At 38.9% G+C, this 18036-nt stretch overlaps 1 protein-coding gene across 1 annotated transcript; it reads left to right on the plus strand.

The window, feature by feature from the left end:
• The first annotated feature begins 2295 nt into the window (after nt 1–2295).
• Nucleotides 2296–10771, plus strand: LOC149810574 (transcription initiation factor TFIID subunit 9-like). Its single transcript, XM_089994198.1, has 3 exons — nt 2296–2413; nt 2841–3198; nt 9609–10771. The coding sequence occupies exons 2-3, from the start codon at nt 2944–2946 to the stop codon at nt 9894–9896; spliced, it is 543 nt and encodes a 180-aa protein (XP_089850324.1). The 5' UTR covers nt 2296–2413; nt 2841–2943; the 3' UTR covers nt 9897–10771.
• Nucleotides 10772–18036: the final 7265 nt, after the last annotated feature.

Genomic DNA, 18036 nt, shown 5'->3' on the forward strand with positions numbered 1-18036 from the left:
ATAAACTGTCATTCTAGTCTCCTAGATGATAGATCACCGTAAACTATCTAGCATAGACTTGTCAGAGTGCTTCTTCTAATGGTTAATATGAGAGCATATTGGGGTTTGTTCCACCCTATGGTACTTGGCATACTTGCACACGCCATTTTACCTTGGTACTTGTGTCGACACACGTGTTCCCGTGTCAACACATGAACACACCATTTTACCCTTCGTACATATAAGTTTGCATTAAATTTACAATTTATAATTATCTTTTCAGTTTATAACTTTATTTTTTTAGTATATAATATATATTTTAGATATATCATATATATTTAGATTATATTCAATTTATTTTGAATTTATTTTGTATATATAGCCTTGTTCCCTTACCCACATTTTTTTGAAATTACCGTATCGTACCCTCCATACCCATATAGAACCAACATTACGGTGTAAATTACCAAGTTTCATAAGAGGGACAAAAAAACAACAATGATGCAGTTAAATGGTTAGTGTGAAATATGATATCACAAAATAAATGTGCCAATAGATATTGTTAAAATTCTCACAACCTTATAACAAAACTCAAAATTAGAAAAGGTAACTTCCTACAATACCATGCTAATGCAATCCCTACATAATGCATCACAAACCATTGCCTGCATTTCATAGTTGCACCTAATAACAGAAATGAGCGCAATCAATTCTAAATACTCAAAATAGCTTCACTCATAAAACAAGCCTATTGCAGAAGAATTAAGTAAAAATAGCAACCTTAAATATGGAAAGGTAAAAACAACACAATCTCTCTATTTAATAGAGCACAAAACACAATATAATCCCATCTTCTAATAGAGCACAAAAAACAATACTAAAACAACACAATCACAAAAAACAACATATATCTAAACTTAGGTGGATGAAAATATAGAATATTTGTAGCATGAACAAATCTCTTTGTTTTTTCTTCTTCCTCAATTTAAAAAAAAAATGATTCACATGTGAAAAATGACCTTATTTGAAAAAATCGAAGGATTGGCTGAAACAATCATCGATGAAGTGCTGCCTATATGTGTTTCGCCAAAAACAATCACCGAAAATTTTGTCAGGAGGAAAGAGGTTAAGGGAACACTGGTTGGGGACCACAAGAATCCCTAAATTATGCAAAACTAGAGTTTGATGATCACCAGTTTGCGCATAAAAGGTTTTAAGAAACAAAATGACCTATTTAATGCTTGTGAAATTCTCATGATGAAAAGGAATTTCACATCAACTCATGCAAAACTTTGCAATTTTTGCAAACTTTCGCAAACCTTTTAGGAATTTCATGACCTCCAATGCCAAACTCTTGACAAAATTTGCAAGTTAATCACTTATATATACTAAAACAGAATTTCACACGCTAAAATGAAATTGTGCATCACTATAAATCGACAACATGCAAAATGCTTGATGAAATTCGCAAGGATTTTCGCAAGGAGTATAACAATTATCGTAATATAGATGCAAAAATCGTGGGGCTTTTGTGAGAGTTAGGAAGAGCAGCCAATTTTGCAGCATATACTGTGCGAAAGTCGTGATGTTAGTGGAAACATCATGCGAATTTCATTTTAGTGATATTTAGTTAGATCAGGAGAGCGTTGCGACATAACGCACAAAACTTGAGAGATTCGCTCGTTTTAAGGGTAAAAAAGTCTTAAAAAAGTTGAGAACTTACGAATTTAGACATTCGGCATATTTTAAAATTTATGGGGAATTTGGGAAAACATGTCAAATTTATGGCACAGTATGATCAAATTTTTTGTTCGATTATTGTGACCTGAATTCATTTTCTCATATTTTAAAAATTTGGATTATGGATCATATCTAACGGATCATGGATTGAATGAATATTTGTTTGGATTTAATAACCATGGATTGGATCACAAATTGGATCTAATGGATCATGGCTTGGATCGATGGATTTTAAGATCCATAACAAAGAATAGCATATGGGATTCGGATAAAAGGTCCAACTAAAACTGCTTCATTTTTTACCCTTTAAAGGCCAGCATGTCAATATGAGTTCTTTGTTCTTTGGTTCTCAACGGTTGACCTTTTCGGGTCAGGACAAGCGCATTGGGATGGATCTCTAAGTTTGATCCAGACGAGATGCTTATCGGATCGAAAGTGGTCACCATGCTGGGCCGTGTAGATCCAAAGTCCATCAGCACCAAGACCCGTCACAACACCCAACAAGACACAAATTTTTAATATTTATTTATTTTTTTAAATAATCCCTCCCAAGGTGTCAGGTTTTTGGCAATATCCCCGAAATTGGATCTGACTCCGAGGCAGTAGGTTGGGTTGTTTCTTATTTCGGGTTCCCCCTGAAACCCTCAAGAACACCACCGCTGCTGGCTGCGCTCCCACCTTCTCCGGCGACCCCGTAAGGCTCCTCCCCTCCTTTTAAGAAGATGATCTTTCGTTTCATGTCTGAAACCACCACAAAATCTTTAATTTTTGGCTGGAAGGAATTCGCCGGAGAATTCCGGTGAGCAGGAACGAGACCTCCGGCGACCAGCCGTTGCATACCCGTGAAACACTTATTGAGTTGCAGACCCGTGTTTCACGGGTGTGATTTCGAATCAACCCTTGATAATCGAAATCTCACGGGAGCCTGTGATTTGAATCATGCTGATTCGAAATCCTCGTTGAGGGGTTTTAGAATCGTTTTCTCAGGTTCCCCTGAGAAAGCGATTCTTTCGGATGCAACCGAACGTTCCCTAAGAGAGATCATACATTGCCAGAACGAAAGGAAGCAAAGGGAGAACGAAAGGAGAATGAGACCTAAACAGACGGCTCCCCCTTTTCAGGTTCTGACCCGTTTCCGGGCATCTGGAAGACGGAAGCTCTAGGCGTGATCGACCAGGAAGACGTGGGACTCCTTCATCGACTCCAGGAGAGAGAGAGAGGGTTATGGCGGAGGAAGACGAGGAGCCGAGGGATGCGAAGATCGTGAAGACACTGCTGAAGTCGATGGGCATCGAACGGTACGAGCCCAGGGTTGTCCACCAGTTCCTGGAGCTATGGTACAGGTACGTGGCCGACGTCCTCACCGACGCACAGACCTACTCGGAGCACGCCGGCAAGCCTTCCGTTGACTGCGACGACGTCAAGCTCGCCATCCAATCCAAGGTCAACTTCAGCTTCTCGCAGCCGCCCCCGCGAGAGGTAATGCTTCTCTTCCTCTGCGGTCGAGGTAGTCGTCTTTTGTGGGGTTTTTCATTCTCAAGACATCGATATAGGGTTTGCGTTTACAACTAGGGGAAGAACTTCTCTTTTCTTCTTTTCCATTTCTGACGATTGCTTTTGTCGAATCTTCTGTTGAAAAGTTAGGTTAGAACGTTTTCTTTTAATAACGGCATTGAATTTTTGAGAGAGAGAGAGAGAGAGAGAGAGAGAGAGAGAGAGAGAGAGAGAGAGAGAGAGAGAGAGTTGCGACCAATGTTGGATTTGATTCTAAAGGGTGTCATGTATTTCATGCTACCGTTAATTAAAACACTTAAGAGAGGGTGGTCAAATCAAACTGATATTTACTTACATCAAAGAAGAATAAAGAAAAATTAGAGCTTCAACTCTTAGATTTCTAGGTGCCACCACTATCGTCCTCTTTGTTTCCGTTATCATGCACAACAAGGCACTCAAGATTCCAAATGTAAAAAATAAATCAACTCAGGCTCTCCTAGTGACTTGCTTAAAAGACTTGATTTTCAATTAACTTTCTCTTTGTTCGGTATTTGGCCAAAAATCTTACTGTTATGTGATATATAATCATTCACCTAATGCTGTTAGAATAAGGAGGGTTTGTGGTAATGAGCTCTTAATCACTGTCAATCACAAGAACGAGGCATGACATGGAGTCATGGACAGTCTTGGTGCAAGACACGGAATTTTCAAAACTAGGGTATAACAGTTCCTGAGGCAACATGAGTGATAAATTGAAGTGTGATATCCATCTCGAGTTAGGACGGATTTGATTGCAGTATCCAACATGGGTTTGTCTGTGTGCATCAGTGGTCATGGTGTGCCCGATATTTATGTTGGTGCCATGTTGTGTTCGATACGGGGCACATGCAGGCTAAGTGAGACGCATGTCTGACATAGACAGTGTCTTATGTTCATATCCATATTCAATTGTGTTGACATGAGGTACGAGGAAAATGGGCATGTCACTGGCTGTTGTGGGGGGGGGGGGGGGGGGGGGGAGGGGAGGGATTCTTTCTTACACATGGATAATATGTAATTCTTGTTTTGGTGAGTGGTCTAGAGTTGCCTTCTTGTCAGGTGGACCCTTCCAACCACCGAGCAGAACACAAACTTGTAAAGACAATATGAGTCACTTTGGTTTCATATTTGGATATGTGGGTGGATTCACTCTTCTTGGCTTTGAAGCCAATACAGAATGGTGATAATCTGTCATTGAAATCAACCTTGCTAAACTTTTCAGTTTAGCATTCCGGAAAGAGGATGTTTATGCAGCCACCACGTTATTTTAGAAGGTTTCTTTAATTTTTGGGTTATGATGGTGACAGATTGTTTTCTTCTTTATTGGGCTACTGATACAAATGTGCCTTCAACCAATGTTCTATTATCTGGTTAATAAATCATTTATCAATGGTTTTGCAAATTAAGATTTATGAAACCACAAACAGACAATGATACATGCTCAAATTTCTACCTGTAACCTCTAATATTTTTAGTTAGCAAGTTTGTAGATTTTATGATAGCAATTGTGTGCATCATGCCAGCATGTTATTGCTGCCATAACTATAAAGTCAGAGTGCAACAAAGAGGGATGGTTTACATGTGTCAACAGACTTTGTTGTGGATGGTTTTTTAACCACAAAAGTCTCATAGATATCTGCAGGTTAGCAAAGCTTCTGTTGTACTGCTCTTCTAACTGCAACTTCGCTCTCAAATAATCATTTTCCTGGATTGTGCTAAACCTAGATATCAGGTTTTCAAAAGTGCAAAGCATACTTGAATCATTTGCTTCTCTCCAAACCTATTTAAAAATAAATTGCACGTGTGTGTGTGTGTCTAACAGAAACAACATATTTGAGAGGTGAAAGCAACACTATAAAAAACTGACATTTTTAAAGTAGGTCTTGAAACAATCTAAACAACATGATTTAGAATGTTTTCTAGTAGGACTTCTTGACTTAAAACCGTGACCGGGGAGCTCTAGACTAGACCCTAGGTGGGAATTGAGAGAGTGGGTTATGGCGGAGGAAGAGGAGTAGCCGAGGGACGCGAAGATCGTGAAGACACTGCTGAAGTTGATGGTCATCGAACGGTACGAGTTAAAACGTTTTCTTTTAATAATGGCATTGAATTTTTGAGAGAGAGAGGGATATTGCGATCAATGTTGGATTTGATTCTACAGGATGTCATGTATTTCATGCTACCGTTAATTAGAACACTTAAGAGAGGGTGGTCAAATCAAACTGGTATTTACTTACATCAAAGAAGAATAAAGAAGAATTAGAGATTCAACTCTTCGATTTCTAGGTGCCACCAGTATCATCCTCTTATTTGTTTCTGTTATCATGCACAACAAGGCACTCAAGATTCCAAAGGCTTGGCTTTTTTAGCTCATCTATAGTTAACTTTGGAGCTGCCAGTTGCATGGTTGGTGCGCAAACTCTTTTATCCATATACCTTCCTCCCTGAAATGTATCATTAAACTTGCGTAGTTGCCTCGACCCTATTATTGGGAAGGTAAAAATAGATCAACGCCGGCTCTCCTAGTGACTTGCTTAAAACACTTGGTTTTCAATTAACTCTCTTTGTTCGATATTTGGCCAAAAATCTTACTGTTATGTGATATATAATCATTCACCTAATGCTGTTAGAATATGGAGGGTTTGTGGTAATGAGCTCATAATCACTGTCAATCACAAGAACGAGGCATGGCATGGAGTCATGAACATTCTTGGTGCAAGACACTGAAATTTCAAAATTAGGGTATAACAGATCCTGAGCCAACATGAGTGATAAATTGAAGTGTGATATCCATCTTGAGTTAAGACGGATTTGATTGCAGTATCCAACATGGGTTTGTCTGTGTGCATCAGTGGTCATGGTGTGCCCAACATTTATGTTGGTGCCATGTTGTGTACGCGGGGCACATGCAGGCTAAGTGAGACGCATGACTGACATAGACAGTGTCTTATGATAGCATACCATGAGCACTTTATGCTGCTACACGTTTAACAATTTTCTGCTCTGATGATACAGGTGATGGCCTCGGGAATACTTTACCAGTACGACACCAAAAAAGATGTCACATAAGAAAACATTCTAAATCATGTTCTTTAGATTGCTTCAAGACCTACTTTCAAGAGGCCAGTTTTTTATAGTGTTGCTTTCACCTCTCAAATACATTGTCTCTGTTACACACACCTGCAATTCATTTTTAAATAGGTTTGGAAGAGAAGCAAGTGCTTCAAGTATGCTTCCCACTTCTGAAAACCTGATATCTAGGTTCTGCACAATCCAGGAAAATGATTATCTGAAAGCGAAGTTGCAGTATTTTTTTTTTGAAAACTCACCGAGAGCCAGGTCACTAAACGGGCCAGCCTTCCTGTGAGGAAAAACTCTGGGCCGAAGCCACGACCACCCAGTACAACAGAAGTTTTGCTAACCTGCAGAAATCTGTGAATTTTGCGGTTAAAAAACCATCCAAAACAAAGTCTGTTGACACATGTAAACACTCCCTCTTTGTTGCACTCTGACTTTATAGTTATGGCGGCAACAACATGCTGGCATGATCAAGGTTGTTAAATGCGATGAGGCGAAGCGAGGCATTGAGCCTGTTATGAAGCGAGGCGTAAGCCTCGAGGCATTGAAGCGTAAGCTTCATAATCAAAATAATAAAATATATAATATTAATAAAATAATGAAAATTTTAAATAAGAACTACTACATGACAAGCAATGGGAAAAAAGGCATCCAATGATAGATTATCCGAACCACGACATAAATTTCTTCAACCACCAGTAACCTGGGTGAATATAAAAATTAAATATCAACGTCATCAGAAAAAAGGTAAAACCCCGTTCACCTGCCAGAAAGAAGAAACAAAAACACGGCAAGCCCACATTAATAAGAAAAACACTTAAACACAGTTGGAATCAAAGCCGTCTACAAATCGGGAAAGTGCAAAAAAAAAATTTAATTTTTCCTCGTCAAAGTCATAAATTCAACAATATCACCAAACAGACATCGCCTAATTCCACAAAATAAGAATTTCATGGAAGAAATCCTAAAGTTGATACATTCGTCAAATGCTAGGAGCAAGCCATGACACATGCAACTTCCAAAATGCATAAAACCCATAAGAAAAAGAACAGAACAAAGAAATTACACCGAAGGCATTCAAATAGACGAAATTCACTTGATTTCCTTTGTACCGAAACCAAACCCTAAGCAACAACAATAGAGGGGAAACAAGAAAAGCTAACAGCTAGGGAAACTAAAAAAACAAACAAAATCAACAATGTAGATGTCTCCAGGTCCCAATTCCTCACAAACCCCAAAACCGAGTTCTTCATCTTCCTCCCACACAGATCTCATCCCAAACCCCTTCCCAATCACCACAAACCCCTAACCCCGCCCAAATGCAGCTACCACAAACCACGCCAAACCCCCGAAAACAACTAAAAATGGTGCAAAATTTTACCTCCGGAGCACCACAACTCCAGATCCTCCCGATCGGACCTGCAGAGAAACGGCGGCAACCAGAAGACTGACGAGACGAGGTCGGCGAGCCCAAAGACGCCGAAGATGATGACTCGTACGCCTTAGAAGCAAAGCGCGCCTTGATGCGAGGCGTGCACTTCACCCATGTGAAGCGTGCGCTTCGAGCCTGCAAACGCCTCCCTATAGTGCCTCAGTTCTTTGAGCTTGCGCTTCGCCTCTGAGGCGTATGCTTCAGGTATTGAGGCGTTCGCCTCTAACAACATTGGGCATGATGCACACAATTGCTATCCTAAAATCTACAAACTTGCTAACTATAAATATTAGAGGTTCCAGGTAGAAATTCGAGCATGTATCATAGTCTATTTGTGGTTTCATATATCTTATTTTGCAAAACCATTGATATGTGCTTTATTAACTGGCTAATAGAACATTGGTTGAAGGCACATTTGTATCAGTAGCCCAATAAAGAAGAAAACAATCTGTCACCATCATAACCCAAAAATTAAAGAAACCTAAAATAAAGTACTGGCTGCATAAACATCCTCTTTCCAGAATGCTAAGCTGAAAAGTTTAGCAAGGTTGATTTCAATGACAGATTGCCACCATTCTGTATTGGCTTCAAAGCCAAGAAGAGTGTCCAAATATGAAACCAAAGTGACCCGTGTTGTCTTTACAAGTTTGTGTTCTGCTCGGTGGTTGGAAGGGTCCTCCTGACAAGAAGGCAACTCTAGACCACTCACCAGAACAAGAATTACAGATTATCCATGTGTAAACAAGAATCCCTCCCCTCTCTTACAACAGCCAGTGACATGCCCATTTTCCTAGTACCTCATGTCAACACAATTGAATATGTTATGGAAGTTGTTGGTCTTAAAATGTTTTAAATATACTAGCCTTTGGCATTCCTTTTTGTCAAACTTGTGTATGTTGATCAGTTTTGCAGGCATTCCTCCTTGTGCTTTAAATGAAGCAGAACTACTAATATTTGAGCTACATATGTGGATGGTTGTTGAGAATTGACCATCTTTCATTAAGACATCCAGTTGACGAGATGATAAAAACACGACATACTACTCTCCTGATGTTCATAATGCATCCTTTTTTTTTATATATTTACTTGGAGAAACCACCCCCAGTATCAGAGACCTAGCCACGCTGGCTTTGCCTGCCGTACTTACAATCGCTGTCTTGGCTGCGTAAAACTCTGTGGGCTTACCCCTTTCCCCGAGGGAGTTGCCACGCTTCTGCTTCTGCAAGTGGTGACACCCATGAGATTTGAACCTAGACCACCAGCCTAGTGGCCTAGGTCCCATCCCACTATGCCAAACCCGTTTGGGGCTCATAATGCTATCGTACTCATCACAAATATGTGATTTTTTTATTTCTTAAATAAAGTGATATAATTATGTTGCTCTCATCTTAGAACAAATGGTGGGTTCTGTTATGCTATTACATATTTTTGCTCAAAGAAGGTAGGCGTTGCACCCATTGAAAATAAGATGAGAGAGAATCGTTTACGGTGGTTTGGACATATTCGGTGAAGGCCTAATGATGCTCCAGTTAGAAGGATGGAGAAATGGGAAAATATATTAGTTAAAAGAGGTCGGGGTAGGCCTAGGAAGACTTGGATGGAGATGATAGGAAAGGATATGAATGCTTTGAACCTCACCGAGGACATGACATTGGATAGAAATGATTGGAGGAGAAGGATTCGTGTGGAAGACCCAGAATGATTTTCTTTGTTGGTTCATATCGCCGACCCCAATTGTTTTGGGATGAAGGCGTAGTTGTTGTTGTTGTTGTATGTATTCTTGCAATGTCTGTTATTCAAACCCATGAAGGAGAAGACTGGTTGTTAATCTGGTTTAATTTCTCAGGTCCTCCTTGAGTTGGCCAGGAACAGGAACAAGATCCCTTTGCCAAAATTCATTCCAGGGCCAGGCATTCCCTTGCCTCCTGAACAAGACACTCTAATCAGTCCAAACTACCAACTTGCACTTCCCAGAAGGCAGTCCAAGCAGGTTATTGAAGAGACAGAAGAAGAAGAAGATGATGCAGAAAAAATCAATGCTACCAATCCGAATATCCCACAGGACCAAATGATGGAACAGCAACAATCTCATCAGAAAGTCTCCTTTCCTCTTGCTGGTAAACGCCTTAATTGAACCTTGTCTCTTGTGGTTGTAGGTTTTGTTTTCCTTTTAAATAGATTTGTAACGGACAAGAAGGGACAGAAAATCTCTGGAGACGTGCTCTTTTTGCTTTTTATGGCATAATATATGATTATATCCACTATCCCCTACATTCATTGTACAATCTTCCTCTTTTGATATCTTATGCAAATAAGGGAATTATGGTTTTATGAAGTAATACCAATTCTCTGTATGCAGACAAGAAAAAAGAAAAGAATATGCATTCTTTGAGGAATGAATTGCTGATACATTTTGGAGTCACAATTGGAGACCCAAGGTTACACAGGAGATCAATTAGCCCACACCTAGCCCGTACATTTCCCATACACCCCCACCTGTACACTGTATACGTGCCTATATTTGAAAATCTATACAAAAGAAAAGTAACAAGGGTGGTCATATACTTCCCGCCATTCCCTTCCTGCTAAAAGATTCCTATCAAACATGTGACGCATTTCTTCTCTACATTCTGTCAAAGATTTATCGGGTATCGATGGAGTCGTCTCCACGACATCCCCCATCTTCAACTTACCATCAGGCAGTCCGTTCAGGTTCTCCAACTGCTCCTTCCATGTGGAGATCGATCCCAGTCGGTTGGTTAATGGAGAGAAGATCTGCAAAGTTTCCTTAACGAACCTTTGTTGCTTGGAGAACGGATGCGCATCCATTGTCATCATGTTATGCAGTCTGTCAGCCAGTTTTAGTATAACAGCCCTTGCGCCCACCATGGCAAGGGACAATACTGTGTGCAGCCGATCTGCCTCCACGGTCCTGCTAGCAGTATTACTTTCACGGGCAAGCTTGCTCAAGTGGCTTAGCCTTGACACCTGCACATACAACATAGCAAATAAGGAACAAACAACTTGATGCATGTGGACAATTGGACTTAAATTCCTACAGCAATAGAACTTAAATTCCAACTATCTAGTTTACATGGCAGCTGAAATTGTGTTATTATGTGTTTACAGTGCAATGACTACCACTCCAGGTACCTTGAAGACCAAACAACTCTAGAATACTTCTCATGAAATCAGGAACAAAATTTAATTATCCACTTTCTCATACAATCATGCGTTTAAGACTCAAAAATAGTTTGTACGTGTGTGTTTTCAAGACATAATCTGACTTTATGCATGTGGACAATTGGAACACATTAGAAAGAAACCTTCGAGAACAAGTAGGTAAAGTGGAAAGGGAAGCCAAAAGAGAATAAGAAGGGTCCAACCAATCCATGGGGGCCACCTTGACCAAGCCAAATAAAAGGCATTCCGGGAAGCGAAGCAACTAAGCAAGTGCATCTGACGCCAAAAGATACCTTCCTATCTAAACAGTGACACAAAGAAAAAGGAAAACAGTTTTGAAAATTTGTTTTTACAATTAAAAAACTGAAAAATAATAAAAAAAGTCAAACTAAAGAAAGGAAGAGACGGTCAAGCAAAAATTCTCAATGAAACAAAAAATGCAGCCAAAACGAAGCTCCCCGTGCATTGTAAAAGAAACTAACAAACAAATCAAAATTAATTGTTTCACGACGAAATTCAAAATTTTCAAATTTCAATCTATCAACTAGAACAAGCTAAAATATAAACTTGGTGGACGCTATCCTGACCTATGGAGCCCTCACAATCTGTCAACACGTGCTCATCGGTAAGAATGCCTTGAACGTCCTACCAGATCTATTTTCTTTGCACTTTTGCAAGTACTGACGGGTTACTCTGATGCCGTTCATCGCATCAGCATCCCAAATACCATGGATGGATTCTACGCCTTCTAGATGGGTCCCACATTTTTTTTCCAGAGCCGTTGATGCCCTGTATGAACGGCATCTAAGTTTTTCAAGAATGAAGGGCTGAAAAAATAGCTCCTCCATCCTCCATCCTCCATGGTATTTGGTATGCATGATGCGATGATCACGGACGGGTGCTCTGACGTGACAATGCCGCAGAGCCATTTGTATAAGAAATGCAAAGGCTGAAGTATTTAGAAACATTTATTGCATGAACAAGAAGAGAAGATTAGCATATAATCATGTAATGAAGTCTAAGCGGGGTCCTGTGTCAAGCTGAAGGCACAGGTTCGAATCCCTCTGCCACATGGGGGCGGGCTTTAGAGAATTCTGGTAGGAGTCTGCCTAACCCCAGCTTGCCTTTCAAAAAAAAAAAAAAAGGTGCTGAAGTCTAAACATAAATTCTATTAATCACACCTTAAGGGCCTCTATGTGCCTGTAAAAATAAAGAATGCTTGCATTAGATATCAGAACGATCATTGCTTCGGCCGCGATAATCGTTGTGATTGTGCGTGTGGAGCAGGGATTCAGCCACCACCAAAAACCAGAAAAAAAACTGTCACCGGGAGTTGTGGAGTCGTGTCCGACGGCACAAATCCACCCCAACAAGGAGAAAGCCCTCTCAAAGGAGGGAAGAGGAGGACCGTCGGAGGTTTGGCGAGTTCGGGGAAGAGAAGCACAATGCTCCTGGACATCACTGTCCGTCCCTGGTTATGAGATCTTGGGCTAGTATTGTGGAAGGAATTCAGGCTCCTAAAGCATCAATAGTTCAGGTTGGAAATTCGTTTCGTCGTTTTCCCGGGGGTATCAGTTTGCATTTCAAGGCCTTCGATCTCTCTGGAAATTTGCGGCTTCGATTAAATTTTTCGCGATGAATCGAGGTATTTTCATCATAAAATTGTTGGACGCTCATTGGTTGCCCAGCATGGAACTAAAATTGCAGGCCTCGGACCGTAAACCGCTCTGGATTGTCGATGGAATGTTGGGCACAAGACAAGACATGTTGGAGGGCAGTGTCAAATATCAGCAGGGGCACCTCCTAGAGGTGGATGGCTTTACGCACGCAATGGAAGCGAGGGGCTTTTGCCCGTATTTGTGTAGCTGTCCCTTTAAACGTTTCTCCGAAGCCGAAGATTGAGATTGCTATATTGAATCGTCGAAAATCGTGTATGAGACGAAGATTAGATTTTGTAACCAGTGCGGGCACACCAATCACTCCCTTGCTACGTGCCCGATGCGTATTTCAGAAGACAACCCATTGGTAGATCGACAACCCAGCAATGAATGGCAGCAAACTAAGATTCATCGCCGTTCGCAGTTCCAAATGAACCAGAATAGGCCACCTCCCTGGTCCAACAGATACGCTGCTCTCTCGGAATCCGAACGGGTGGTTAGTATTTATTCTCAGACGCCTGAAACCATTCCTTAGAATGGTTTAGTAGATAAAAAATCAGAGAAAGAACAGGGAATCGGGAAGAAAAAATTGAAGCACATCCCATCTTTCATGAGTCATGAATCTCGGCGTATTCTTGGAAAAGAACAAGTGGAGGTCGAGCAATCGGAAATCTTATATATATATATATATATATATATATATATATATATATATATATATATATATAGAGAGAGAGAGAGAGAGAGAGAGAGAGAGAGAGAGAGAGGATGGTTAAATTTTCCAAGAAAAAACTAAATCAAATTTTAAAAAGCTAGTAACATATGCACCTTAAGCAATAATTAGAAAATTTTAGAAACCTTGGCAATAACTCAAGCAAGATACAATAGCAGCACACGGAATGTAATTTAAAATCATTTTTTAAGAATTTTTAGTTTAAACAACCATAACCATAAAAACAACATATTTTCCAAGGAAACATAAATTCTGAATTCATCACTAAAATCTAAGAGACAAGCACATGTTAGACATAAAATATGAATAAGATATAAACAATCTTGCAATAATATCCCAAAAAGGTATGGTAAATATTTCAAATAAAGATATAATTCATTAATAAATTAAATGTAAGAACTCAAAAGAACTCACAATAAATGAGAAATTAATTAAATTAATAACAAAATGTAAAATAAGCAACATTAAACAAATTCAAATACTCTTAACATATATATCCACCATGCAACTAAAGGATACTTATAATCATTCTCACAACCCAATAGGATTCATGCACAAGAAGCCGCACACATAATTTTATTAATGTGGGAATGTACATAAAATGCACATAAAATTTTTAATTGATAACCATTTTCCATATAATGACAAATGGGAAGATTAGAAAATAAATGGAGAGTTTTTTAAAAATCTCAAATATAACAAATCATAATAGAAAAAATGATATTTGCAAATCACAACACTAGTTTGCTCAACACAAGCAATATATCACCTCTTTGGTCTTCAACTCAACATCCTCAAAATTCAAGTATATTAGCGCATAAGACAAGAGATCAAACACAAATCTTGGCAATAACTAAACCAGTGATCATGCACCAACAATATCGGCTATTTAAACTAACAATAAATACCAACTACAACCACAAGGGGTGCACATCCCTCACCTTATAAATGGTTGTAAAACTACAATCAACACCATCAGCTTCAACGGGTCCCAATAATTCACCACAGATAAAACAAAATCTCTTATAAAAAAAAATCACTCAAATAAGAAGAAAAAATAAAAAATAAGATAAATAAAAATACTATAATGGAAATAATCTAATGTCAATAAGCAAGAAAATTTAAAACAATATTAAAATCAAATCTATAAATTTTGCAATAATATGATATTTAATCCATAACAAGCAATATAATCACAAGCATATAAGAGTTGAGTCATCTTTGATAAAAATCAATATGAGCAACCAATAAATAAAAAGGGCCAAATAAGCAACTCAGTGATACAATTCACTTATAGAACCAAAGGTTAAATAATTATCAATCAGAGCAAAAAACAGGTGCCAATGCTACATTCATAAACCGAGAATCTAAACTGACAAAATATAGAGGTGAACACATAACTCACCCTAACAAACATCTTTGACTCTATAATATCGAGGTGAATACAACTCACATCGAAAATGCCGAATAAAATAAAGGATGCATTGAATAACAAAGATGGACCAAGCCAAAACAAAGAGGCAAATAGAAAAACCTTGAAAAACATATTTCAAGGATAAAAGAAACAAGAATCGATTTGACAAATGTTTCAAATCAAGTGAAATAACAAGAGTTTGAATCTTCAAATAAATTTAGTAAAAACAAACAATAAATGCAATAATATGTCAAGATAAAATGCCGACCAAAGAGAGTCTTCAACTACAAACAAGAATGTCCACCAATAGATACAAAAGTGAACCACAAAAGGCACACTCACAAAACCCACAAAGGACACACAAAAAAGACTCTCATAATTAACAAATTAATATTTTATTAATATCAAGTATACAAAAAATATAATACTTAAATCCCATGTGAGGTGACACTGTAAAACTACATGCAAGGTCTCCAAGGAATAACACAATCACAAGGCTCTAAGAGCGCCCTCACAAAACCCTTTTTCAATATATATATATATATATATATATATATATATATATATATATATATATATATATATATATATATATATATAATGATTACGATGCACTAAGCATGTAGGGCTGAAATCATTTAAGTAAAATAAGTGCACTCACAATAAACATGCCTTCTTATTGCAATTTGCAGGTATAGCCCCAAAAATCCTACTAGCATGTTCTTCATAGATCTAAGTTTATACGTTGAAAAAAAGGCCCAAAAATCTTATTAGCATGTTCTTCATAGATCTAAGTTTATACGTTGAAAAAATGGAAATCTTTAATAAACTTGTATATAAATAAGCATGCTATTAGCTGAGGCTGCAAATATTCTCAAACTCTAAGAGGATTGACATTCACCACAAACTCCCCTCCCTTCTAACCTAAAAAAAACAAGCATTCTAAGTGATGAAATCAACTCATTCACTTCCTCCATGAACTATATATTAAAAAACAAAGCATTCCATCTTAAATGTTCTTATAAGCAGAATCCATAACTCATAAACAATACTCCATCAAAACCCAACTTCATCTTCTTTTTCCCCATATGGAAGCGTTTGAAATTGGATGCACAACTTACTCACAAAAGCGGGATAAGTTAGGAAATTGCATCATGCTCCACATTTTCCAGTTTATCCAAAGTGGGTGAATTCGAGCAACCGTGGAAGTGTTTTTCATCACTACAAGCGTCAATTGAAAGCATCATGAGAAAGAGACTTATGTTGAGTTATATTTCGGAGCTTTAGTATATACAATTTAGCACATATAATAATAACATCCACCCATTGAATGCATGAAATCAAAGAATAAAGTGTTGGAACGATGTGGCCCTTCACATCATGAAGGGTGAACCATTGCGTCTCATGCGAAAAGTCGCAATGGTTCACCATCTATGACTATATATATTCATGATGCGTACAATGAGTGTGCATCACTTGCATAACATTTATCAAACATAAATTCATCTAGAACCGGTCACAGCTCACAATTGTCGAGTGCCTGACTTTCTTTTGTGTTCTTTCGACGACTCCCCAACATTGGGTTATGGGCCCACTTCACTGGGTTTCCGCCGCGTCTCTGCTCGCCGGACGCCGCTGCCCGCTTCCTTCCCACCATGATCGACCGCCAGCCTTTTCCGTCAGTTTTCTTTTCCTGTAAAAAAAAAGGAAAACTGTGAGAGAGGGAGGACCGGCCGGTCCTCCCCATCTCTCTACCGAAAATGGAAAAGGGAACTGGAGGGCCATTGGGGCATTCTCGGATCTCTTCAAGGTAGCAGGGAAGGCCGGAATGCCCCCCGCCCACCTGAGAAGGTCGCCGGATGCCGGGGGCGTCCGACGATGGTAAAAGAACGGGGGGAAGGGGTCCAACCGCCGTCAGGCGGTTGGGCCCTGATGGAAGGCCGGGACCGACCTTCCCCGACCCTGATTTTATCGGGGTCATACAGGGGAGGCTGGACCAGGTCGGGTGTCGTGAGACCCGACTCGTGGAGATAACCCCCCCTCTTACCCTTGCGGGTGGGAAGCCATACCGGATCGGGTCTGGAGACCTGATCTGGTGGGTCTATCCGATTCCCCAGACCCGGTTCAAACCTTTAGGAACCGAGTCAGATCTATTAAGATCCATTTTTTTAGGGTTTTGAGACCGATTTGTAGCTCTCTGAAACCAGTTCCATGTTATGCAGACCGGTTCAGAGTTTAAGGTGACCGGTTCATATGGTTTAAGATCCGATACATAGTTTTTTCTAACCGGTTCCTTCCAGTTCGGCAGTGTATTTGGCCGGCTCTAGTACTTTTAAGACTGGTTCATTAATCTTTTGTGTTTCTATCATGAAATTATCATGTTTTCAAATCATTTTCTTATCAAAATTTTTATATCATTTTCATATTTGATACTATTCTTTCATGTATCAAATTTGCATGATTAATCTTAATCGTATACATGTTTATGCATGCATCATGTAATGGCTTATAATAATACATGCATGTCAACTATCTAATCATGTATACATATGGGGCAATATTGACATTTAAGAGCAACAAAGAACTCTAGTCGATGTATATTTAAAACCACCAAACTGGTCAAATGTTTGTTGATCATGAGACTTTGGATTACAAATTTTGAATAGTTCAATATTGAATTTGTACTTGTACTTACCTGGAAAAGGTAGATAATGTAGTGGTCTTATGTTTGCCTTTTCCCACTTATTGTCTTGTATAAACACATTTATTTATTAGTATCTTTTGTCTTATATCTCTTCAGTGCCTAGTTCTGTTATCATTGATGAATCAATCAATATTCCTTTTCTTCATGGCTCAAATTTTAGTGATTGAAAAGAAACAATACTTTTTACTTTAGGGTACATGAACTTAGATCTGGCATTGCGTAAAGATGAACCTTCTGCCCTCAATGATCAAAGCTCGCCTGAGAAAAAAGTAGCTTATAATAAGTGGGAGCATTCAAACCATCTTACCCATTTTCTCTTGCAATCTAAGGTTGCTAAGAATATTTGATGTGCTATTCCTATTTGTAGAATAGTGAAAGAATTCTTGAGGGCTATTGAAGAGCAATTCATCAGCTCAAACAAGGCTCGAGCGAGTACTTTAATGTCTAAGTTAATGTCTATAAAATATTTGGAAGGGGGTAATATTCAACAATACATTTTGGAAATAAGAAACATAGCAACAGAGTTGAATGAAATGAAAGTAACCATTTCTGATTCCTTCTTAGTGCACCTAATTATGACTT

This window comes from Nuphar pumila, unplaced genomic scaffold (assembly GCF_984573655.1).
Source record: "Nuphar pumila unplaced genomic scaffold, dmNupPumi1.hap1.1 HAP1_SCAFFOLD_287, whole genome shotgun sequence".
NCBI lineage: Eukaryota > Viridiplantae > Streptophyta > Magnoliopsida > Nymphaeales > Nymphaeaceae > Nuphar > Nuphar pumila.